General features: G+C 36.3%; 1 protein-coding gene across 1 annotated transcript in view; it reads right to left on the bottom strand.

Moving 5' to 3' along the window:
* The window catches only part of chrna11 (cholinergic receptor, nicotinic, alpha 11), a 53,232-nt gene extending 27,812 nt beyond the window's left edge, over positions 1-25,420 (bottom strand). The window contains exons 1-5 of the mRNA XM_046843665.1: positions 25,304-25,420; positions 21,924-22,063; positions 20,258-20,302; positions 15,832-15,941; positions 14,731-14,810 (exon numbers count right to left, since the gene is read on the bottom strand). Of these exons, the coding sequence (XP_046699621.1) occupies positions 14,731-14,810; positions 15,832-15,941; positions 20,258-20,302; positions 21,924-22,063; positions 25,304-25,355 (427 nt within the window). The 5' untranslated portion in view covers positions 25,356-25,420. The remainder of the gene's footprint in view (positions 1-14,730; positions 14,811-15,831; positions 15,942-20,257; positions 20,303-21,923; positions 22,064-25,303) is intronic.
* Between the last annotated feature and the right edge of the window lie 1,549 nt (positions 25,421-26,969).

The following is a 26,969-nucleotide window of genomic DNA, read 5'->3' as shown; positions in this document are numbered from 1 at the left end:
CATAACTCTTTAGCTACACTGAACTGCAGAATCGACATCTTAGCAAGGAAAACTATCTGAAATTTATACCAGTCGGCCATAACATTAAAACCACTGACAGGTGGCATGAATAACATTGATTATCTCTTTACAGTGGCACCTTTCAAGTGGTGGGATATATTAGGGACCAAACGTAATCCAATGAAGGACAACAGGTGAACCGGCAACAGGCGTCATGGCAGCAAGGTTTACTGATTCATGTGGCCAATCAGTATACATAGTCTAGCATTTTCTAATAGAATGAACCAAATATAATATTCTAAAATGTACTGCCCATGCTTCTAAAGCAAAACAGCAGGGTTAGTTAGTGTGTAAAGACTTTTACCAAAATTAAAATGATATTTTAGATTGTGTCTCACAGACCTGAATATTTTTCCCTTGAAAATAAAGGCTACATGAATTTAGTGTCTGCACTTCTAAAATGAGATAATCACATTTAATATGACTCATAAGATGATGGGAATCCTTTTGACTGCTCATGTGGAATGATAGAAAGAAATCATTAATCTGTGTTTCAACGCAAGAGTGGGGGTTCTATAAGTCTGTAAAACATTTTTTCTTTCTTTTCAGAAATAAATGCCAAAAATATTGACAGTTGTCTGCCAGCAAAATGCCGTTTTTACTCTTGCAATAAAAAACTGTCTCTTTCATTTATCACTTCCTCATGATAAACAATATTAGAGATGATTGTTGGTATTTCATCTTTTTTTTCCGTTCTGCAATGTGTGTAGTGTAGTGTAATGTAGTGTAGTGTCATGTAGTGTAGTGTAGTGTAGTGTAATGTAGTGTAGTGTGGTGTTGTGTAATGTAGTGTAGTGTAGTGTGGTGTTGTGTAATGTAGTGTAGTGTAATGTAGTGTAGTGTAGTGTGGTGTTATGTAATGTAGTGTGTGTAGTGTAGTGTAATGTAGTGTAGTGTGGTGTTGTGTAATGTAGTGTAGTGTAATGTGGCGTAGTGTAGTGTGGTGTTGTGTAATGTAGTGTAGTGTAATGTAGCGTAGTGTAGTGTGGTGTTGTGTAATGTAGTGTAGTGTAATGTAGCGTAGTGTAGTGTGGTGTTGTGTAGTGTAGTGTAATGGAGTGTAATAGAGTGTAGTGTAATGTAGTGTGGTGTTGTGTAATGTAGTGTAGTGTAATGTAGTGTAGTGAAGTGTAGTGTAGTGTAATGTAGTGTTGTGTAGTGTAGTGTGGTGTAATGTAATGTAGTGTAGTGTAGTGTAATGTTGTGTAGTGTAATGTAATGTAGTAGTGTAGTGTAGTGTGGTGTTGTGTAATGTAGTGTAGTATACTGTAATGTAGTGTAGTGTAGTTTAGTGTAATGTTGTGTAGTGTAATGTAGTGAAGTGTAGTGTAGTGTAATGGAATGTAGTTTAGTATAGTGTAGTGTAATGGAATGTAGTTTAATATAGTCTAGTGTAATGTAGTGTAGTGTAGTGTAATGTAATGTAGTGAAGTGTAGTGTAGTTTAGTGTAATGTAATGTGGTGTAGTGTGGTGTAATGTAGTGTAGTGTTATCTACATTTAGTGTAGTGTAGTGTAGTGTAATGTGGTGTAGTGTGGTGTAATCTACATATAGTGTAGTGTAATGTAGTGTAATGTAGTGCAGAGTAGCGTGGCGTAGTGTAGTGTAGTGTAATGAAATTTGGTGTAGTGTAATGTAATGTGGTGTAGTGTAGTGATGTGTAATGTAGTGTGGTGTGGTGTAGTGTAATGTAGTGTAGTTTAGTGCAATATATTGCAGTGTAGTGCAGTGTAATATAGTGTAGTGTAATCTACATTTAGTGTAGTGTAGGTTAGAGTTATGTAGTGTAGTGTAGTGTAATGTAGTGTAGTGTAGGGTAGGGTAGTGTACTGTATGTAGTGTAGTGTAATGTAGTGTTGTGTAGTGTAGTGTAATGTAGTGTAGTGTAGTGTGGTGTTGTGTAATGTAGTGTAGTATACTGTAATGTAGTATAGTGTAGTTTAGTGTAATGTTGTGTAGTGTAATGTAATGTAGTGAAGTGTAGTGTAGTGTAATGGAATGTAGTTTAGTATAGTGTAGTGTAATGGAATGTAGTTTAGTATAGTGTAGTGTAATGTAGTGTAGTGTAATGTAATGTAGTGAAGTGTAGTGTAGTTTAGTGTAATGTAATGTGGTTTAGTGTAGTGTAGTGTAGTGTAGTGTAATGTGGTGTAGTGTTATCTACATTTAGTGTAGTGTAGTGTAGTGTAGTGTAATGTAGTTTAGATAATGTAGTGTAGTGTAATGTAGTGTAGTGTAGTGTAGTGTAGTGTAATCTACATATAGTGTAGTGTAGTGTAGTGTGAGTGTAGTGTAGTGTAGTGTAATGTGGTGTAATGTGGTGTAGTGTGGTGTGGTGTAGTGTATTGTAGTGTAGTGTAGTGTAATGAAATTTAGTGTAGTGTAATGTAGTGTAGTGTAGTGATGTGTAATGTAGTGTGGTGTAGTGTAATGTAGTGTAGTTTAGTGTAGTGTAATGTAGAGTAATGCAGAGTAGTGTAGTGTAGTGTAGGGTAGGGTAGTGTACTGTATGTAGTGTAGTGTAATGTTGTGTAGTGTGGTGTAGTGTAGTGTAGTGTAACTACATTTAGTGTGGTGTAGTGTAATGTAGTGTAGTGTAGTGTAATGTGATGTAGTGTAGTGTAACTACATTTAGTGTGGTGTAGTGTAATGTAGTGTAGTGTACTGTAGTGTACTGTAGTGTAGTGTAGTGTAGGGTAGTGTAATGTGGTGTGGTGTGGTGTAGTGTGGTGTAGTGTAATGTGGTGGAGTGGAGTGTAATGTGGTGTAGTGTGGTGTGGTGTAATGTGGTGTAGTGTAGTGTAGTGTAGTGTAATGTAGTGTTGTGTAGTGTAGTGTGGTGTAATGTAATGTAGTGTAGTGTAGTGTAATGTTGTGTAGTGTAATGTAATGTAGTGTAGTGTAGTGTAGTGTGGTGTTGTGTAATGTAGTGTAGTAGTGTAATGTAGTGTAGTGTAGTTTAGTGTAATGTTGTGTAGTGTAATGTAGTGAAGTGTAGTGTAGTGTAATGGAATGTAGTTTAGTATAGTGTAGTGTAATGGAATGTAGTTTAATATAGTCTAGTGTAATGTAGTGTAGTGAAGTGTAGTGTAATGGAATGTAGTTTAGTATAGTGTAGTTTAGTGTAATGTAATGTGGTGTAGTGTAGTGTAGTGTGTAATGTAGTGTAGTGTAATCTACATATAGTGTAGTGTAGTGTGGTGTAATGTAGTGTAGTGTGGTGTAATCTACATATAGTGTAGTGTAATGTAGTGTAATGTAGTGCAGAGTAGCGTGGCGTAGTGTATTGTAGTGTAGTGTAATGTAGTGTAGTGTAATGTAGTGTAGTGTAGTGATGTGTAATGTAGTGTGGTGTAGTGTAATGTAGTGTAGTTTAGTGTAATGTAGTGCAGTGTAGTGTAGTGTAATGTAGTGTAGTGTAATCTACATATAGTGTAGTGTAGGGTAGTGTAATGTAGTGTAGTGTAGTGTAATGTGGTGTAGTGTAGGGTAGGGTAGTGTACTGTATGTAGTGTAGTGTAGTGTAATGTAGTGTTGTGTAGTGTAGTAATGTAGTGTAGTGTGGTGTGGTGTAGTGTAATGTAGTGTAGTATACTGTAATGTAGTATAGTGTAGTTTAGTGTAATGTTGTGTAGTGTAATGTAATGTAGTGAAGTGTAGTGTAGTGTAATGGAATGTAGTTTAGTATAGTGTAGTGTAATGGAATGTAGTTTAGTATAGTGTAGTGTAATGTAGTGTAGTGTAATGTAATGTAGTGAAGTGTAGTGTAGTTTAGTGTAATGTAATGTGGTTTAGTGTAGTGTAGTGTAGTGTGGTGTAATGTGGTGTAGTGTTATCTACATTTAGTGTAGTGTAGTGTAGTAGTGTAGTGTAATGTAATGTGGTGTAGTGTAGTGTAATGTGGTGTAGTGTAATGTGTAGTGTAGTGTAGTGTAGTGTAATGTAATATAGTGTAGTGTAGTGTAGTGTAGTGTAGTGTACTGTTGTGTAGTGTAATGTAGTGTAATGTAGTGTAGTGTAGTGTAGGGTAGTGTAATGTAGTGTAGTGTAATGAAATTTAGTGTAGTGTAATGTAGTGTAGTGTAGTGATGTGTAATGTAGTGTGGTGTGGTGTAGTGTAGTGTGGTGTAGTGTAGTGTAGTGTAATGTGTAGTGTAGTGTAGTGTAGTGTAGTGTGGTGTAGTGTAGTGTACTGTAGTGTACTGTAGTGTACTGTTGTGTAGTGTAATGTGGTGTAGTGTGGTGTGGTGTAGTGTAGTGTAACTACATTTAGTGTGGTGTAGTGTAATGTGGTGTAGTGTAGTGTAATGTGTAGTGTAGTGTGGTGTAACTACATTTAGTGTGGTGTAGTGTAATGTGGTGTAGTGTAATGTAGTGTAATGTAGTGTAGTGTAGTGTAGGGTAGTGTAATGTGGTGTAGTGTGGTGTGGTGTAGTGTAGTGTAATGTGGTGGAGTGTAGTGTAATGTGGTGTAGTGTGGTGTGGTGTAATGTGGTGTAGTGTAGTGTAGTGTAATGTAATATAGTGTAGTGTAATGTGGTGTAGTGTGGTGTGGTGTAGTGTAGTGTAACTACATTTAGTGTAATGTAGTGTAATGTGTAGTGTAGTGTAGTGTAGTGTGGTGTGGTGTAGTGTGGTGTAATGTGGTGTAGTGTAATGTGTAGTGTAGTGTAATGTAGTGTAGTGTAGTGTGGTGTGGTGTAATGTAGTGTAGTGTAGTGATGTGTAATGTAATGTAGTGTAGTGTAGTGTAGTATAGTGTAGTGTAATGTAGTGTAGTGTAGGCCAGGGAGCAGACAGACTGGCTAAACCGACCATCTGCTAGCTGCACAAAGTCGTCACTCAGGTTCCACCATATTGAGACTGTGTCTGTCCCCCGAGCAAAACCAAAATATAGGAATTATCAGAAAGTCTGTTTCAGTAACCTGATTAACATTAAATTAAATAGGACTGAATGCACAGCCAGCACCTCTGATCTAAAAATTGGATTGTTGAATATTAGATCTCTCACGTCAAAAGCACTTACTATGAACAAAATTATTACCAACCAGGAGTTTAATATAATGTGTTTGACAGAAACATGGTTTAAATCGAATAAATATGTAGCATTAAATGAAGCGAGTCCTCCTGGGTATAGTTACATACACCAACCCCGTCTAAATGGCAGAGGAGGTGGAGTCGCAGCTATTTATAATAATAATCTAAACGTCACACAAAAGACTAAACAAAAATGTAAAACATTTGAAGTTCTTTACACCAACATAAAATATTCAGTGTCCGAAAGCAGGTCCAGTCAGTTAATTCCACTAATTATTATTTATAGACCCCCAGGGCCCTACTCTGATTTTCTGATAGAATTTGCAGATTTCATTACAAATTTAGCTACTTCTTTAGACAAAGCATTAATTGTTGGTGACTTTAATATTCATTTTGATAATCAGGAAGACTACTTAAGAGCAGCAGTTGTGTCCATTCTAGAGTCAGTTGGAATTAATCAGAATGTTATAGGACCCACTCATAGTGGTGGACACACTCTCGATTTGTTGTTAACATTTGGATTAAAAATAAAAAACTTAGTCATAATTCCACAGTCTGAAGCTATTTCAGACCATTATCTAATCTCGTTTAAAATTTGCCTCAGTCATTGCATTTCTACCTCACCACGTTACCGTGTTAGCGTACTTTAGTGTAGTGTAATGTAGTGTAGTGTAGTGTAGTGTAGTGTAGTGTAGTGTAGTGTAGTGTAGTGTAATGTAGTGTAGTGTAGTGTAATGTAGTGTAGTGTAATGTAGTGTAGTGTAATGTAGTGTAGTGTAATGTAGTGTAGTGTAGTGTAGTGTAATGTAGTGTAGTGTAGTGTAATGTAGTGTAGTGTAGTGTAGTGTAATGTAGTGTAGTGTAATGTAGTGTAGTGTAGTGTAATGTAGTGTAGTGTAATGTAGTGTAGTGTAATGTAGTGTAGTGTAATGTAGTGTAGTGTAATGTTGTGTAATGTAATGTAGTGTAGTGTAATGTAGTGTAGTGTAGTGTAATGTAGTGTAGTGTAATGTAGTGTAGTGTAGTGTAATGTAGTGTAGTGTAATGTAGTGTAGTGTAATGTAGTGTAGTGTAATGTAGTGTAGTGTAATGTTGTGTACTGTAATGTAGTGTAGTGTAGTGTAATGTAGTGTAGTGTAGTGTAATGTAGTGTAGTGTAATGTAGTGTAGTGTAATGTAGTGTAATGTAGTGTAGTGTAATGTAGTGTAGTGTAATGTAGTGTAGTGTAATGTAGTGTAGTGTAGTGTAATGTAGTGTAGTGTAATGTAGTGTAGTGTAGTGTAGTGTAGTGTAATGTAGTGTAGTGTAGTGTAATGTAGTGTAGTGTAATGTAGTGTAGTGTAATGTAGTGTAGTGTAATGTAGTGTAGTGTAATGTAGTGTAGTGTAATGTAGTGTAGTGTAGTGTAATGTAGTGTAGTGTAGTGTAATGTAGTGTAGTGTAGTGTAGTGTAATGTAGTGTAGTGTAATGTAGTGTAGTGTAGTGTAGTGTAATGTAGTGTAGTGTAGTGTAATGTAGTGTAATGTAGTGTAATGTAGTGTAGTGTAGTGTAATGTAGTGTAGTGTAATGTAGTGTAGTGTAGTGTAGTGTAATGTAGTGTAGTGTAATGTAGTGTAGTGTAGTGTAGTGTAATGTAGTGTAGTGTAATGTAGTGTAGTGTAATGTAGTGTAGTGTAGTGTAATGTAGTGTAGTGTAGTGTAGTGTAGTGTAATGTAGTGTAGTGTAGTGTAGTGTAATGTAGTGTAGTGTAATGTAGTGTAGTGTAATGTAGTGTAGTGTAGTGTAGTGTAGTGTAGTGTAGTGTAATGTAGTGTAGTGTAATGTAGTGTAGTGTAATGTAGTGTAGTGTAATGTAGTGTAGTGTAGTGTAATGTAGTGTAGTGTAATGTAGTGTAGTGTAGTGTAGTGTAGTGTAATGTAGTGTAGTGTAATGTAGTGTAGTGTAGTGTAATGTAGTGTAGTGTAGTGTAATGTAGTGTAGTGTAGTGTAGTGTAGTGTAATGTAGTGTAGTGTAATGTAGTGTAGTGTAGTGTAGTGTAATGTAGTGTAGTGTAATGTAGTGTAGTGTAGTGTAGTGTAGTGTAGTGTAATGTAGTGTAGTGTAGTGTAATGTAGTGTAGTGTAGTGTAATGTAGTGTAGTGTAATGTAGTGTAGTGTAATGTAGTGTAGTGTAGTGTAGTGTAATGTAGTGTAGTGTAATGTAGTGTAGTGTAATGTAGTGTAGTGTAATGTAGTGTAGTGTAGTGTAGTGTAATGTAGTGTAGTGTAATGTAGTGTAGTGTAATGTAGTGTAGTGTAGTGTAGTGTAATGTAGTGTAGTGTAGTGTAATGTAGTGTAGTGTAATGTAGTGTAGTGTAGTGTAATGTAGTGTAGTGTAATGTAGTGTAGTGTAGTGTAATGTAGTGTAGTGTAATGTAGTGTAGTGTAGTGTAGTGTAATGTAGTGTAGTGTAGTGTAGTGTAATGTAGTGTAGTGTAATGTAGTGTAGTGTAATGTAGTGTAGTGTAATGTAGTGTAGTGTAGTGTAGTGTAATGTAGTGTAGTGTAATGTAGTGTAGTGTAATGTAGTGTAGTGTAATGTAGTGTAGTGTAATGTAGTGTAGTGTAATGTAGTGTAGTGTAATGTAGTGTAGTGTAATGTAGTGTAGTGTAATGTAGTGTAGTGTAATGTAGTGTAGTGTAATGTAGTGTAGTGTAGTGTAGTGTAATGTAGTGTAGTGTAATGTAGTGTAGTGTAATGTAGTGTAGTGTAATGTAGTGTAGTGTAATGTAGTGTAGTGTAATGTAGTGTAGTGTAATGTAGTGTAGTGTAGTGTAATGTAGTGTAGTGTAATGTAGTGTAGTGTAATGTAGTGTAGTGTAATGTAGTGTAGTGTAATGTAGTGTAGTGTAGTGTAGTGTAATGTAGTGTAGTGTAGTGTAGTGTAGTGTAATGTAGTGTAGTGTAATGTAGTGTAGTGTAATGTAGTGTAGTGTAGTGTAGTGTAATGTAGTGTAGTGTAATGTAGTGTAGTGTAGTGTAGTGTAATGTAGTGTAGTGTAGTGTAATGTAGTGTAGTGTAATGTAGTGTAGTGTAGTGTAGTGTAATGTAGTGTAGTGTAATGTAGTGTAGTGTAGTGTAATGTAGTGTAGTGTAGTGTAATGTAGTGTAGTGTAATGTAGTGTAGTGTAATGTAGTGTAGTGTAGTGTAATGTAGTGTAGTGTAATGTAGTGTAGTGTAGTGTAATGTAGTGTAGTGTAGTGTAATGTAGTGTAGTGTAGTGTAATGTAGTGTAGTGTAATGTAGTGTAGTGTAGTGTAGTGTAATGTAGTGTAGTGTAATGTAGTGTAGTGTAATGTAGTGTAGTGTAGTGTAGTGTAATGTAGTGTAGTGTAGTGTAGTGTAGTGTAGTGTAGTGTAATGTAGTGTAGCGCATTTTATCAATAATCTTCCAGAAATTACGATATTAGACAGATCTCCGTCAGACCCCGCAGAGCTCGACTGGGCCACTGAACACCTAGAAACAACGTTACATTACACTCTAGATGATGTAGCTCCCCTTAAGACCAAAATGATCAGGGAGAAAAAATTTGCACAGTGGTATAATGATCATACACGCACCTTAAAACAGAACACTTGAAAATTAGAACGTAAATGGCGTCAAACAAAATTAACAGTATTTTAAATAGCATGGAAGGAGAGCCTCTTAATTTATAGAAAATCTCTTAGTGCTGCTAGATCAGCATATTTCTCCACCCTCATAGAAAATAACAATTCAGAAATAACAATAACTATTCAGCACGGTAGCAAAATTAACAGGAAATAAAAGCACTGCGCTAACATGCACACCATCAATAGGTAGTAATGATTTCATGAACTTTTTTAATAATAAAATTGAAAACATCAGGCAAGAAATCCAGACGGTTAATATAAATTCAGATTATTTCACAAGTAACCCTGTAGACGTAATTATAACAGACAATCAACTACAAAGCTTCACATGAGAATGACTTAATTTCATTAATCTCCTCATCAAAATCATCAACCTGCATTCTCGATCCCTTGCCTACAAGTTTCTTTAAACAGATAACTCCAGAGATAATTGAACCTGTTTTAAAAATAATAAACTCTTCCATTAGCACTGGTTATGTACCTAAATCCTTCAAACTGGCAGTTATCCACCCCCTTATTAAGAAACCTGACCTTGACCCATGTCAGTTGTCCAACTACAGACCAATATCAAATCTCCTCTTTATATCCAAAATTTTAGAAAAGGTTGTAGCACAGCAGTTATGCTCACATCTACTTATGAATAACATTTTTGAAATGTATCAGTCACAGAGAAGGCGCTAGTTAAGGTGGTAAATGACCTTTTATTGGCCTCTGATCAGGGTTTTGTCTCCTTACTTGTTTTGCTCGACCTTAGTGCAGCTTTTGACACCATTGATCACACTATACTACTTGCTAGACTTGAGAACGTTGTTGGAATAAAGGAACAGCTCTCTTGGCTCAGGTCTTATTTGACTGATCGCTATCAGTTTGTTGATGTAAATGGTGAGTTCTCCACACTCTATGAGGTAAAGTTTGGTGTTCCTCAAGGATCTGTCTTAGGCCCACTGCTTTTCTCTTTATATATGCTGCCTCTTGGTGAAATCATTCATAAACATGGGATTCGCTTCCATTGCTATGCTGATGATACACAGCTGTATATTTCAGCAAAGCCAGATGAGAGAGATCAGCTTAACAATGTTGAGAAGTGTGTAAAGGACATTAGACAGTGGATGCTTAATAACTTTCTTCTGCTCAACTCAGATAAGACGGAAGTACTTTTACTAGGACCACATGCAGCTAGAAGTAAACTTTCCGATTACGTAGCATCTCTGGATGGTGTTTCTGTTTCAGCGTGTACGGCTGTCAAAGACCTTGGTGTGATTATTGACCCGAGTCTTTCCTTTGAGTCTCACGTGAATAATATCACCAGGATCGCCTTCTTTCACCTTAGAAATATTGCTAAAATTAGAAATATGATGTCGTTACAGGATGCAGAAAAACTAGTTCATGCTTTTGTTACTTCTAGATTAGACTACTGTAACGCTTTACTGTCTGGGTGTGTGAGTAAGTGCATAAATAAGCTTCAGTTAGTTCAGAATGCAGCAGCAAGAGTCCTCACTAGATCTAGGAAATATGACCACATCACCCCTGTTTTAATCAGTCTACACTGGCTCCCAATTAAATCTCGCATTGATTATAAAATACTACTACTGACGTATAAAGCACTTAACGGTCTCGCACCGCAGTATCTGAGTGAACTTCTGTACCAGTATGATCCTCCACGCCTACTTAGATCAAAAAGGTGCTGGCTATCTGTTGGTTCCTCAAATAATAAAGACTACAGCAGGGGGCAGATCTTTCTCTTATAAAGCCCCACAGTTATGGAACAGCCTCTTCCAACCAGTGTTCGGGACTCAGACACAGTCTCAGTGTTCAAGTCGAGGTTGAAAACTTATTTATTTAGTCAAGCCTTTGATCAGTAGATTTTTCTTAGGTAAAGGCTCAGATCTGGAGGGAGCATGGATATAGAGTGTTTGGTGAACTGGTATATTTGTATGCTGTCGTCCCCTCACATTCACACGTTCACTCGGGTTTGTTGACGGTGGTGTGGTGGGTCGTCTCTTATCCCAGAGATCCCTCATGTCTGTGTTACCTTCTGGTTCTCCCTTTTAGTTATGCTGCCATAGCGAGTCTTGCCAGAGTCCAAACTGCACAGTGACATTAACTTTCATACACCAATAGTTACACCTAATAATCCATATCCTTCTCTTCCCGTCACCCTCTCTCTCTCTCTCTCTCTCTCTCTCTCTCTCTCTCTCTCTCTCTCTGTCGAGTTAAACATGCTCCTGAGGCTCCAGTGACCACTGTTCCTGCCCCTCTTCCCTCCGTGGATCGTTACACTTCTGTGCAGCTTGGGACGGTCTCTCATCAACACCTTGGGTGGTTCCATGTAATTCCGGAGTAGAACGGGTGCTTTGAGGATGGATTGGACTGTAGTTAATGTCAACAGTCTGCTACAGTGATTCAGGAATACAGTTCGCTTCTGATCATCATCACTGTACCCCGCAACATTGTATATCTGCTTCGAATGGACATTTGGTGCAACCCAGATGAGGATGGGTTCCCTCTTGAGTCTGGTTCCTCTCAAGGTTTCTTCCTTATGCCATCTCGGGGAGTTTTTCCTTGCCACAGTTGCTCATCAGGGACAAACATACTTACAAAGAACATATTTACGTTTAATCACCACATTATCTGTGTAAAGCTGCTTTGAGACAATGTTCATTGTTAAAAGCGCTATACAAATAAAAATGAGTTGAATTGAACTGAAATAATGTAGTGTAGTGTAGTGTACTGTATGTAGTGGAGTGTAATGTGGTGGAGTGTAGTGTAATGTAGTGTAGTGAAGTGTAGTGTAATGTAATATAGTATAGTGTAATGTAGTGTAGTGTAGTGTAATGTAGAGTAGTGTAGTTTAGTGTGTTGTAGTGTAGTGTAGTGTTGTGTAGTGTAGTGTAATGTAGTGTACTGCATGTAGTGCAGTGTAGTTTAGTGTAATGTAGAGTAGTGTATTGTAATGTAGTGTAGTGTAATCTACATTTAGTGTAGTGTAGTGCAGTGTAGTGTAATGAAATTTAGTGCAGTGCAGTGGAGTGGAGTGTAGTGTAATGAAATTTAGTGTAGTGTAGTGTAATGTAGTGTATGGTAGTGTAATGTAGTGTAGTGTAGTGTAGTGTAATGCAATGTAGTGTAGTATAGTGTAATGTAGTGTAGTGTAGTGAAGTACAGTGTAATCTACATTTAGTGTAGTGTAGTGTAGTGTAGTGTAATGTAGTGTAGTGTAGTGTAATGTAGTGTAGTGTAGTGTAATGTAGTGTATGGTAGTGTAATGTAGTGTAGTGTAGTGTAATTTAGAGTACTGCGTTTAGTGTAGTGTAATGCGTGTAGTGTATTGTAGTGTAGTGCAGTGTAGTGCAGTGTAGTGTACTGCGTGTAGTGTAATGTACTCTAGTGTAGCACAGTGTCGTGTAATGTAGTGTACTATGTGTAGTGTAGTGTAATATTTTGAAGTGTAGTGTAATGTTCTCTTGTGTAGTGTAGTGTAATCTAGGGTAGTGTAGTGTACTGCGTGTAGTGTAATGTACTCTAATGTAGTGCAGTGTAGTGTTGTTTAGTGTACAGTAAAACCCTGCAACCTATAGCAACCTATAGTACGAGCAAACGGAGATACAAGCAAACTCGCTCGCAAAATCTTACCTTTTCACGAGCAAATTTCGAAGGCACGAGCAAACCCACACTGCCGGTTCCCCGTTTTCAGTGAAGGTAAGCATCAGTCGCTGTAGTGTAATATATTACAGTGTGGTGTAATATACTCTAGTGTAGTGTAGTGTAGTGTAGTGTAATATATTGCAGTGTAGTGTAGTGAAGTGTAGTGTAGTTTAATGTAGTGTAGTGTAGTGTAATATATTGCAGTGTAGTGTAGTATAGTGAAGTGTAGTGTAGTTTAATGTAGTGTAGTGTAGTGTAATATATTGCAGTGTAGTGTAATGTAGTGTAGTGCAGTGTAATGTAGTGTGGTGTAGTGTAGTGTAATATATCGCAGTGTAGTGTAGTGTATTATATTGCAGTGTAGTTTAGTGAAGTGTAGTGTAGTGTAATATATTGTAGTGTAATGTAGTGTAGTGTGGTGTAATATACTCTAGTGTAGTGTAGTGTAGTGTAGTTTAATGTAGTGTAGTAAAAGGTAGTGTAGTGTAATACAGTGTAGTGTAGTGTAATGTAGTGTAGTGTAGTGTAGTTTAATGTAGTGTAGTAAAAGGTAGTGTAGTGTAATACAGTGTAGTGTAGAGTAGTGTAATTTAGTGTAGTGTAGTGTAGTGTAGTGTAGTGTAATTTAGAGTACTGCGTTTAGTGTAGTGTAATGCGTGTAGTGTATTGTAGTGTAGTGCAGTGTAGTGCAGTGTAGTGTACTGCGTGTAGTGTAATGTACTCTAGTGTAGCACAGTGTCGTGTAATGTAGTGTACTATGTGTAGTGTAGTGTAATATTTTGAAGTGTAGTGTAATGTTCTCTTGTGTAGTGTAGTGTAATCTAGGGTAGTGTAGTGTACTGCGTGTAGTGTAATGTACTCTAATGTAGTGCAGTGTAGTGTAGTGTTGTTTAGTGTACAGTAAAACCCTGCAACCTATAGCAACCTATAGTACGAGCAAACGGAGATACAAGCAAACTCGCTCGCAAAATCTTACCTTTTCACGAGCAAATTTCGAAGGCACGAGCAAACCCACACTGCCGGTTCCCCGTTTTCAGTGAAGGTAAGCATCAGTCGCTGTAGTGTAATATATTACAGTGTAGTGTAATATACTCTAGTGTAGTGTAGTGTAGTGTAGTGTAATATATTGCAGTGTAGTGTAGTGAAGTGTAGTGTAGTTTAATGTAGTGTAGTGTAGTGTAATATATTGCAGTGTAGTGTAGTATAGTGAAGTGTAGTGTAGTTTAATGTAGTGTAGTGTAGTGTAATATATTGCAGTGTAGTGTAATGTAGTGTAGTGTAGTGCAGTGTAATGTAGTGTGGTGTAGTGTAGTGTAATATATCGCAGTGTAGTGTAGTGTAGTGTATTATATTGCAGTGTAGTTTAGTGAAGTGTAGTGTAGTGTAATATATTGTAGTGTAATGTAGTGTAGTGTAGTGTAATATATTGTAGTGTAGTTTAATGTAGTGTAGTTTAATGTAGTGTAGTAAAAGGTAGTGTAGTGTAATACAGTGTAGTGTAATGTAGTGTAGTGTAGTGTGGTTTAATGTAGTGTAGTAAAAGGTAGTGTAGTGTAATACAGTGTAGTGTAGAGTAGTGTAATTTAGTGTAGTGTAGTGTAGTTTAATGTAGTGTAGTAAAAGGTAGTGTAGTGTAATACAGTGTAGTGTAATATATTGCAGTGTAGTGTAGTTTAGTGAAGTGTAGTGTAGTTTAATGAAGTGTAGTTTAATGTAATGTAGTAAAAGGTAGTGTAGTGTAATATAGTGTAGTGTAGAGTAGTGTAATTTAGTGAAGTGCATTGTAATGTTGTGTAGTGTAGTGTAATATATTGCAGTGTAGTGTAATGTAGTGTAGTTTAATGAAGTGTAGTTTAATGCAGTGTAGTAAAAGGTAGTGTAGTGTTTAAAAGCTTTGTGCCACTGGTTTAGCATTCAGCTATAAAAAAACAGTAGATAAAAAGATGCTTAAGCATGAATAAAATGAAAGTAATGATTACAAAAATGCTTCTGCTGAATTAAATTAAAGGATTGTTGTTTCTTTGATCCCTTGATTACTAATGAAGCATGTTTTACTTGTGTGTAAAATTATTAAACTGAGCTTTTCAAATATATTGGATCACATACTAACTCTTCTGCAGTAAAAGTGCAAAAAGTAAAATTATTTCACATAGTTTGCCAGCGACATGAATTACCAAAAGATGGTGAAGTGGTACAAAATTTCTTTGTGTGCTTTCTACTCCTGTTTCACTATTTTTTTTATTTTTATATCAATCTGTGTATGAAATGCCACCTGAAAAAAATCTATAGTACATTATGACACCAGAAACATAATGAGACGAACTAACCTGGAGGCAAATAAGTGCAGTAGCCGCTGGAATTCACCAGCACATTGGTCTTAAAGGTTGAGTCAAAGTCGTCATCAGCGCTGTAGGGAATCAGTGAATATAAAATAATAGTACATTTGGCAAAATTATTATTATTTACACTGAAAGAGATCATAAACAGTGTATCATAGAGTATTATAACAGTTTATGTAATAAACTATATTATTACTATATTATAACAGTTTATGTCACTGTGGGCTGTACTTTCTTTCATATTTACAAGCAATGAAACTGCATACCAGCAATCATTTCCTATATAATTTGCTTTTTTGTGTGTGTTCTCAATTTTGTGCAATTCATAAAGACAAAGTTAACGCCGAAATGATAAGGTTCAGTAAGTTCAGTCTAAACCTCATTACTGATTAACAGAAAGCTGTTCCAGATAATGATGGGTTCCCTTTTTGAGTCTGGTTCCTCTCAATGTCTTTTCCCCATATAATTCTAAGGGATTTTTTTCCATTGCCACTGCCACCATTGGCTCGCTCATTAGGGACAAGCTTCTAAGGACAAATTTATTTAATTTTAATTCATATTCATAATCAGTTTATTTCTGTAAATTTTCTTTGGAACAATGTCAATTGTTAAAAGTGCTGTATAAATAAAATAAAATAAAATTGAATTAAATTAAATTGATGCCAACATTCTAATGCCCCATGCTATAGGTTAATGTAGGCTAGCTACTGTGAAGATCAGCATGAAGGTACTTGAAAGCTCTGATGCATATAAAGCTCAAGGCTGCACTCCTGTTCCTCAGCCCGTTTTGGTCAAACAGCAAATGCAATTATTGAAAATAGAATTTAAAGAGTAATGGGAAAATAAAAGTGCAAAATTAGTTCAAATGAGCTTGTGAGTTTTAGCAGACTGATCATTATTTAGGCAGACTATCGGCTTGGGGTTATTCATGTGTTTAGTTTTACACTTCGAATAAGCACTTCACTGTAGTCCACTTTATCTTATTTGTTTGCTTCACCTCAAACAAATGATTTGTTTGATCTATAAATGATTTGATTGTGTGATTTAACTAAAGCAAAAAATGTAATTGCAGCTTCATTTGGATGTTACCTGTTATACAGCAGGATGTCTGGGGTCCAAATTTGGTCAGTGGTGAATCGGAGATTCTTCACTCCAGGATATTCAGTCTGGTTCCATTGCAAATAATAATCATACCAACGCTGCAAAAAACATAGGCCATAAATAAAATTTGTCACTTCCATTGATCATCTATGCCATCAAAACACAACTAGAAACAAAATCAGCTGCATACTGTGTACCTTCTCTTGTTGTAAACCTAAATCCTGAAAATGTAATTATTTATTTTGGCAAAAAAATGTAATAATGGCAATTATGATGCCATTTAAAGGCAATAAAGAACTATGGCTTATTCAGCAACTTCCCCATGCTGCTGAGTACAATGAAAGTAAAACAGACTGCTGATGTAATTTCAAGGGTACAAAAAGGAAGACAAGTTCTTCTGGGGTGCAGTCAAGGACAAACAGCAGCCAACAAAGAGGGCACACGTGTTTAAAAAGTTGGGCCAATAGCAAAAGCTGGTAGTGACAATGGAACTATTGCCACACACATAGCGACAGACCCCTTAAATACTTTCACTAACTGCATCCCATTTTCTAAATCCCACCTTAGAGGACAGTGCTGATAGACATTAGAACTTTAGTGATTGTCAACCTAATGCAGTGGATTGAATGCCTGGTCAGGACACTGAGCTATTTTTCAGTATTCCAGTTGCATAAATGAGATTTTATATGAATTTTTTGTATGTTGGATATTTGCGACCTGGTTTAAGAATAAACATAATAGCTGCAATGACAGTTGTGGAAACCACAGGGATGCCATCACTAAAGGGACCATCAAGCTCAACTGTGGATGATGAAAGGAAAGAGTTATGCCAGATGTGCCAAGTGCGGTTGCCACATATTTTAGGTTCTGCAGCAGCAGGTGGGCTCTAGTTGGAACAAAGACTAACAAAACTTCCAAAGTTCAAAAGTAGAGCATTTTTTTAAGTATGTAGTCTAACAACTTTATAATAAAAGAATGATTCCACTCCCTCTCTGAAAAAAAAAAATCTAAATTACTTCTTATAAATGCTCCATAATCTGTAGATACCATTTAATGCAAAGTAAAAAATAGTGGTTTATGTCCTGTATTAGAAGGTGAAATATTTCCACCTTGAATGAAACCGTGAAGGATTCAACTCAAAGTTTCTTGGTTACTCATAATATCTCAGGAAGTTTTTTCTGTCACTGTTGTACCCCAAGAGGGGTCACACATAATAAAAAAGGACTTAAACTGAATTGAGCATGCAAACATTTGAAATGAGCAGGTGCACACCTTCTGTCACTGAGAGCCATCTACAGGGTTGGTGCAATCAAACAGAAGATGTGCTTCCCCCAAGCAAACCTGTGCCTGGATATAGACTTCAGCTCATTTTGAAAGTCTACAGCAAGATAGAATTTAATCCATTTATGAACTGACAGAAAGCTCCTACTTTTATGTGGTTGCCCCCGCATGCTTGGTCAAACCTGCATGCTCTTCTTCCACTGTTAAAAATCTCATGTATTATTAGTCAGCACACAGTGACTGTTTTTAAAAGCTGAATCAATCATTAAGCAACTTAATGACACTGATCCAAAACCAAAAAACAAGGTTTTTTTGTGCTTTGGGGAGCTCTCTAAAAGTGCCCTTGGTCTTAAGACAGGTAAGCCCATTGATTAAAGAAATCAATTTTACAGGCATAATTGTATTAAAAGCTTTTTAGTGCCGTCTACAGCAACCTCTAATAATGCAATAAGAGTAGTATCATTGATAGAGATCTGTGAAGCAAAGACTATAGAATCAAATATATGGCAACCACAAACTGCAACAAACCCTGAGAAAACTACATGGACTTTTTTAAATGAATCTCGTCCATTTTCTTTGATGCTTATGGCATTTGACAGAGCAATTTACTTACCCACAACGATTTACAATTTCATTTATACAACTGCGTAGTTGAGGGTTAAGGGTCTTGTGCAAGGGCCCAGCAGTGACAGCTTGGTGGCACTGGGATTTGAACCTTTCATTCAAAAGTCCAACATCTTAAACACTGACCTATAATCTGAAATAGGGTTTTGAGTAAACCTCACTTGTGTGAGTAAGTAATATTTTGAGGGACTCTAATCTTTGAGATGAGACCATCAGTACTGGTACTTGTTTGAAGCTTATTCCCAACACTGGTGAATGTAAGGAAGTTAATGTAATTTGTTATTGTACATAAGTAGCTTTTTCGTGTATCTCTACTTTACTGAAGTATTTCCATTTGCGGATAATTTGACTTTAACTTCACTACATTTCAATGTTAAATATTTTGAATAGTTTAATTTAATAATTTTCAAACGTTCTACTGATAGACTTTTACACTCTTTTCAGTCTTTTTAAATAAACTAAGTTGAACAAGCAAAAGTCTTGTGACAAAAATGTTTTTTTTTTAATGTTTTAATTTTTTTTTAAACATTAAAGCTATAATAAATCATAGTACATTGGATACTTAAGAACATTTGAAGGCAGATACTTTTGTACTTTTACTCAAGTGAAAGTTTAAAAGGTAGGAGCACTTTTACAATTACTAAAGTCATATTTTACCTGAGTGTTTCTTTACTTTAACTCAAGTACATCGTTTGTGTACTCCAATAAAACAGTACTTGGATTTAAATTATTCTTAAATGTTCAATAAAGATCAGCCTCATGTTTCACTGGTTATTATAAGCAGAAGTGGGAAATATGAATGTTTTGAGTGGTCATTATTCCTTATTCCAATTAGCATGTGTTTAGACGTGTTATGAATGTATTTAGACGTGTTATGATCACTTTTGTGATCACACTGATTAGCAGAGCCATTTGTAAATCTTTGTAAAATCAAAGCTAGAAAAAAACGCAACTAAGAACACTACCATTATGTATTCATAAAAGCATGATTGCATATGTAATGCATATGACTTATATATAATACATGATGCAATCTGTTCTTTTGTTTGTAATTGATCTTTTCTCAAGCTTATGGATCCCTGTAATAAGAACCATATTAGAATTGATGTTTGATTCACATATGATTATTCAACTTGTTCAGCAATGATGCACAAATATCATCCAATCCTTTAGTGTGTGTGCATCCAAATTTGTAATCTTGCTTCCAAAGACATGCAGGAAAACATTAGACCCTTGAAGCCAGCTATGATTTTTTATGACCCAGCTCTGTAGCCCAGCTTGACACTTTGCAGTTTTGTGAACTAGTTAATGTGCGTTCAGGGTTTAAATTGGCAGAGAGGGAGTGAAGCTCTGTTACCTTCACTTTATAAATTACTATAATTTGTTTGAAATGTAAATGAAAGCATAAAGCACATCATAATAGTGATAATAAGGATTATGTAACACAGCGTTGCACCACTTCACAGAGAAATGATGTGTTGTATCTTGTGCCAGAAATTAATGAAGTTTTTGATGCCAAAAGTTTAAAAGCAGTAAGTTGTGAACTACCTAGGTGTAGTTCATTAAATAAAGCTATTAGAGCATAAACAAATATGTACAATAAGTTGTTTTCTTCACATTTCAAAATATATCTATGGGTTTAAATCCATAATTATGCATAATCAAATGTATATACTATATACTGTATAATACTTTTCTCACAATTCTACTCAATAAAGACATAGAGCTTCTCAGCCTTTAAATACGATTTTATCTCTATGTACACTCCTGTGCAGAAGAAAGTGCCTAGGCCCAAACAGCAAAAGATTAAGTTTGGATTAATCTTCACAACAAATCATTGATCAGAAAATGAGCAAAAATTAAACAGATATTGTAGATCTCACACTACTCCAATAATACTGCTTCCATTTATGAGCCCTTGATGAGCTGTGTCAGATATGGACGAAAAACAGATAGTGACTATCCTTTTGAGCATTTTTGTAAGCCAAGGTTTGTGTTTTTACATGTTAAATTTGCATCACAAACATTCAGATATAATAATAATTTTACCTTTAAAAAATTTAGAAAACTATAACTAAAACTATATAAACTATATAAAACTAGTTTTACTTTCCTTCAAACAGTTCACTGCAGCAAATCTATACAAGCTAAAGGCATGCTAGATTGCATTTGTTTAACTTGTCCTAATTTCCTGACCATTAAAATTTGTATTTTTTGTAAAAAAAAGTATTATTTATTTTTTGCCCATAAGTGTATATTGGCGTATCAGTTATCAGTTATCAGATGACAACTGCAAATTGCACCTGATTTATTCTAAATAAATCAGGTTACTTGATGCCTAAACTTAAATAGTTTCGTTATGTTTCATTTAAAAAATTGGACACGTAGATAAGATATGATATGACCCATGATGAGCACCAAAAAAAAAAAAAACTGTGACATATGTTGTATATTTAATAAGTGTACTGTATGTAGGAAATGTGGTATAAATGGTAGAGCTCAGGCTTACCATGTTAAGCCAAATATTGGTGGTGAGAACTTGATTTTTTTCATCCTGTAACAGAAAAGTATGAAGAGCATTTACTTCTTTATATTAGTTCATATTAAATTTAGTTAATATTACAGAAACATTTGCACTAGTGCATTGAAAATAACACTCATGTAAAAGGCAAGCTGATAGACAATTTCAAACATAAATCAGTGCATATAACCAAAGAGCTTCAGCAAAGCACATGGTAAACTGTACAGTTCAGATGTTTGGAAGATTGACTAATCTGTATTCTAGCCAAATTGCTCTCATATGTTAGCAGAGGGTAAATATTGAATCTGTGCAAGACTCAGATCTCCAGGATGGTGGTGGAGACACCCTGCTTACTAAAAAAAAAAAAATAATAAAAACAGAGACAAAGCAGAGCAGCTCCTACTTTCTGTTTGTGAGCATGGAATTCTTTTTAGTTACAACTGTACTGATTGTATTGCATTAAAAACGTAATAAGGCAGATGTCTGACAGTGGAACAAAGGAATTATTGTGTCATTGTTGAGAAACCTGAGAAACTGAGCAGCTTTGCAAAATATTTATTTGAAATAAAAAATTTAATATAAGTACCGTAATTTCTGGACTATTAAGCGCACCCAAATATAAGCTGCACCGACTGAATTTGACAAAGATTTTTATTTTGAACATAAATAAGCTGCACCTGTCTATAAGCTGCATTCCTACATTGAAACTAATGAACTTTACACAGGCTTTAACGAAAAACAGTGTCTGTTACACGGCTTGTTTCTAAACAGTAGCAGACCAAGAAAGTCATTGTTCACTGTCTTCCTTCTTCCTTTCACAACTATTTCTCTCGGGAGTTTTCTTTTGGCATCGTCGTGTGTTTAAAAATCACCATCGGTGAAGCTTTTCTCCGATGCCGTGCAGCTCAGAACACAGGTGAAGTGTGTTTTCATGCCCGGTTGTTTTCAGCGTGATGAATGATTCACTTTTCCTGTTGACAGTCCGAGTAAGCGGCAGGTCAAACATCAGAGGAACATCACCCATATTTATGATGTGGTGCGGCCCGATTCAGTGGGAGCGCATCTGATTTAATATAAAGAGTTTCATTGGTTTACCTGAACCCGTTCCGCAATTTCATTGGTCTAATGTTATGGGGCTCAGTTTTTTGGCTTGGAATTTGTGAAACCGGGAAAAACCCAGGAAAAATCCATAAATTAGCCGCTTCGTTGTTTAATCCGTGGGGTTCAAAGCGTGGGGGAAAAGTAGCGGCTTATAGTCCGGAAAACACGGTATATAAAATGTATTTGTCCCTGATGAACCAGCCTGGGACAACTTTGGCAAGGAAAAACTTTTTTGGATTGTTTAAGGAAGAAACCCTGAAAGGAACCAAGCTCAATTGATTGACACCAAGAGTGTGAATATATAATATTAGTTATATTATAATTGAAAATTTTATTGAAAAATAAAAAAAATAGTTTAAAAGAACATTACTTGGCCTGTAATTAGATAAGATCACAGGTCATGTTAGATTCTATAAACTTTCACTTTCGGAATGAAAGTCACGATATCAACATGGTGAGAAAAGATGAGAAAAAACTCTGAGTCAAATTCTATTTCAATTAATAAATATAATAAAAGATAGCGAAGAGAGAGACAGAAAAGTCCAATGCTCACCACATCCATGATCTGTACCAGGCTGAGGGTAAGGACGACTGTGAGAGGCTGTGAGTCATTGGCTACTGGCCGCTCCATACGATTGTAGTCTTTTAACAAGTTTTTTAACAGAGTCCTCTGGTGAGGGCCCTGAAGAGAAACTGCAAAACAAAAGAAAGATAGCAAAAGAGAAAGACTGAGCAAATGTATCATGTTTAACTGATTAATCGGTTGATTCTCACTCATTTTTCCACCTGACCTATGAAACTATAAAAAACATTGCACCATGGGGGCATTAGTAAGCATGAGCAAATTATTCAGACACACATTAACCACACAAGCATGCTGAGTGTGAGAGAGGTTTTAAAGAGTGAAGGGTGATGCATGATGATTCAGCTACTGTTTAAATGATGTTGATGTTCCAAGCTGTGCCAAAGTCCATGTGTGCAACACCAGTTAATCTATCAATACTAACTGTGGGAAGACGTCTGCTGTGTTTTTTATGCAGTGACGGGCCGTTAAAGCCAGAATCAGAATCACCAAATTATGTTTCAATATATTTTTGTCCATGAATATGTATTCAATAATTCCCAATAGTCAGAGGTCAGAGCGTGCACTAGTCAAACTCGCAACCGGCATCTGCAGTAGCAAACTGCACAAGATCAAAACTATTTGTGTGGATTTAATAGCTGTTTTTTTATTATGCAACGGCTGGCAGAAGAGTACAATTTGATTTGGCCACAGATACACTTACAAGGACTTTTACAAGACCGACTTTTCAAGAAAAGCTGGACATCATCACAAGAGGTCGGCCAAAAAAGTTCAAAACAGTTGTTTACATTTACCATAAACCATTCATACGTTTGTGTTTTCTTTCCTGTTGAATAAGCAGAAAAACACAAAATTTGGCTACATTCAAAATCAAACCTGTAAGTAAAAAAAGCAGATTGAAATGGTTAATATTGTTGAATTGTTTTCATTGGGTTTTTTGCTGTAATAATGGCATTTGTTCTTACAGTATGAGATACCTGTCTGTGATGCAGCGCTCTGTTATACTACATTTCTCTACAGAAATTACGGTATCTACAGCTGTGATGTTATCATTTTGGTATTAAGAGGAGGATTGATTTAGATAAGACACCACTGAAGGCCACCACTGTTTTTAAGTGACAGGGTATACACACAGATATTAGTCTAGAATACACCAGATAAAACCAATATAATGTTTTCAATTTTCAGATATAAAGATCAATCCAGAAGAGTGAAAGAGCAGAATTGAGATGCAAGAGGGCAAGAGAAGCAACAGGACAGCAACAGCAACATTATCTGCTCTTTGTACATCCATCTGAATCGTGACTCTTTGAGAACCTGATCCCTAATCGGTTATAAAAGCATGTCAACTTTAAACCTCACGATGAAATGAGTGAGGTTAAGACAAGACGTTAGAATGTGCCAGAATTGCTTGCACATTTCATATATCATCGACTTCAATGTTAACAAGAGGAACACTTTCAGTGAGCAGTGCTTCGGTATGACATCAATCATATTTAAAATAATGCTATGGCTGTTGTCCTCAGCCATTTCAAGCCATTACTGTGGAAATAACGTTAATCAGATTTGATTAGTACATTAATTATCGCTGTCTGAAATGAGCATGTGTGGTATTTATGAACAAAGTGCGAGGGCAGGTGTGTTGTACGTGTTGACTGCTGGCAAATGCTAGACATAATTTCATTAGGGGTTTGTTGATCCTTGAATAAGCAGGAAGACATTGGGCTCGGGAAGATAGATTCATGCGAAGTTAATCTAAGAATAATTTATGAATGATTTACAAACCATTAAAAAAACAAAAGGAAGAATAAAAAATATAAATAATTCAAATTGAGGTTTAAATACATTATTTAGAGATACAATAACTTTTGCTTTAAAGGCAAAATATCTATCAGCTCAACACAATTTTATTCATATAGCACTTTTAACAATAGATTTTGTCACACAGCAGCTGCAGATAAACCAATAGATTGAGAAAATGCATGTTACATTCATACATTCAATCTTTATCTCTAACGAACAAGCGAGAGGTAAAGGTATTGAGAAAAAACTTCCAGAGACAACATGATAAAGAAACCTTGAGCGAAACAGACTTAAAAGAGAATCCCATCTCAACTGGGTGACACCAAATACTCTTTCAATTATAGTGTGTATATTTATATATATATATGTATGTATGTTTGTGTGTGTGTGTGTGTGTGTGTGTGTGTGTGTGTGTGTGTGTGTGTGTGTGTGTGTTTAGAAATGGTGCTGAATGGATGAATGGAAAGCGTTTGTGATTGGACAATTTAGCACACAAATTACACACTAGAGACATTTGCACGGAGGCAGGATTTTCGCATAAAAACTTTGAATAGTGTACCAAATACTTGGCTGTTTTAATCAAATGAAAGATGAAATGATCTTAAAAATTACATTCAATTACATTGTGATGATTATGATTATGAGAAATAAATATTTCATGCAAAATCAATTTGATCAAATACTTTTAACAAAATGTAACAAAACAGTAATGGGGCCAAATAAGACTTATTATTAATATTTATTGGGAAATATTCGACTTCTTTCTTTGTCAAATCTGTAAATGCAGCTTAGATGTTTTTAAAAGGTTCATATTTAACAGTGCAAAACATGAAACTACTGATTAGATTTTTTAAGCCAAATTCGGGGTAGTTTTATTTGCTGTAGTGTGATTCTGCAACTCATACACACACATAACTCTCTCTCTCTCTCTCTCTCTCTCTCTCTCTCTCTCTCTCTCTCTCTCTCTCGCTCTTTCTCTAATACACACACACAAACACACTTTACTGCAGCAATATATACATAATAACATAACAAGACTGTCAGATCAAAGCACATATCTGTGCTCAACAACACCATTTGTCTCTATACATGCCTCCAGCAAAACCGTGGATGGATGTGGATGGACAAACGAGAAACAGGGAAAGAGAAGAAACAGAAGGAAAGAAAGAGAGAGAGAGAGAGAGAGAGAGAGAGAGAGAAATAGAGGGGGCGAAAATTTATGATTGCAGCTTCCAGCGCTTCACTGCTAAAGCATGTTTGTCTTCTCTCTCTTTCGCTTCCTCTCGTTCTGTTTTTCTTTCTATAATAAAATCACCTGTGAAAGCAGTGCAAAAACCTATTCTACAGGTATAGTAGTAATCTACTGCTGAAAGATGGTAAACGTGGCTACAAAGCTGGTTACTGTTACAGCACGAGTAAAAATCGTCTAAGCAATTCTTCTGTGTTCTTTACATATTTATCACATGGACAGTCTTTCATGAAGAAACACACACACACATACACATACACACACTCACAAACACACACTCACAAACACATATACCTACCATGGACCAAAGTGGAGATTCCAAACAAAGTCAAAACCAAAGAGTGCCACATTCCAAGTGTGAAACGGAGAGACGCAGAGAAAGAGAGAGAGAGAGAGAGAGAGAGAGAGAGAGAGAATGGGGGAAAAAAGACAAATAGATCCAAAATGAGAAGGAGAGGAAAAGGAAAAATCCCGTACGAGAAGAAGGCAGGAGATGCTGTGAGCACTGAGTGGAATGAATGAGAAAGGGACAGCGAGGCAGAAAGAGCGCCTACGCTGGCTTCTCTGAGCTGACAACGAATCACAGTGAGTGAGAGGATGGGGGGGAAACATCTCATTGATTTTAGTCGCACGAGTCAGCTCTCTCTCTCTCTCTCTCTCTCTCTCTCTCTCTCTCTCTCTCTCTCTCTCTCTCTTTTTCCCTCTTCCTCTCCCTCTCCCCTATCCATCCTCCACTCACTCAAGTCTTTTGGATTAAGAGAATAAAAAGGTGCTTTGGGAGAGCTAGTTATAGTGTTGCTCTCATTGATGTATTCGGAGAAACACATCTGGTGCATACTAGGTGTATGAAAACATAAAGAATTTCAGTGATTGCTCACTAAATCTCACTTAAATAAAATTTCTAGGAGGTCACAGTGAATACACCTGCGTTCTGAACCGTAGATGTTCTGCCTTATGAATTAGAAGACATTTCATTTATCAGACATTCAACATTTAGAAGATTCAACTCAATTCTTGTATTTGTATAGTGTTTTTAATAATTGACATCCCTAATGAGCGAGCCACTGGTAAATTTGGCAAGGAAGAACTCCCTGAGATGGTACGAGGGAGAAATCCTTAGAGGAACCAGACTCAAAAGGAAACCCACCCTTATTTGGGTGACACTGAATATCCATTCATTACATTTACATTTACATTTGCGGCATTTAGCAGACGCCCTGATCCAGAGCGACGTACAAAAATGGTTTGAGTCTTTAGCAATGAATAAATCTACACTGGTACGCAAGATTACAAACTTAATAAAGTTACATAGTAAAATTACAGTTCCATCACTGTTGAGGTTAACTGTTATAGCAGAGGTTATAGCAACTGTAGTCCTAAGACACTTTTGACAATGGACATTGTCTCATGTAAAGCAGCTTTACAGAGATAAAGTGGTTATAAAACAATGTATAAGTTTGTTCCATGTAATTATAAGATTGTCCCTAATGAGCGACACTCACTCAGACTTCATGTGCATGACCACTGCATTATCCAATCAGCTAAACATGATGTAGCAAAACAATGCATTAAATTACACGAATTCAAATCAAGAGTAAGTTCATATTTACAGTAATTTAATAATGTTGATCCTTTCAACTGCTCTCTTTCTCTACCCATCCCGAGGGACCCTGCCAGAAAGGGGTGATGTACACTTCACTATACGGTGCCCTCCCCACCCAAGCACCCTCAGGAAAGTGGTTCATTAACCCTGCCACTCTCGGTGCTTCAGGGCACAGACAGCTCCAGTGAACACCGGACGTGGGGGGTTTGCCGCCTCTCTGGAGGCCCCCTGGAGCTGCACCATAGCTTTGCTCCGGGTCTAGGCTTACCAGAGGTCAATCTCAAGAGACTGATTCCCTTAAGAGACTATCTGGCAGCTTGAGAAGCTCTGCCATACATGTCTTGGTGGGTCCTGTGCACAG

The sequence above is a fragment of the Silurus meridionalis genome, chromosome 29 (genome assembly GCF_014805685.1).
Source record: "Silurus meridionalis isolate SWU-2019-XX chromosome 29, ASM1480568v1, whole genome shotgun sequence".
NCBI lineage: Eukaryota > Metazoa > Chordata > Actinopteri > Siluriformes > Siluridae > Silurus > Silurus meridionalis.
Note: the sequence above shows the minus strand (reverse complement) of the source record. Positions and strands in the feature narration are given on the sequence as shown.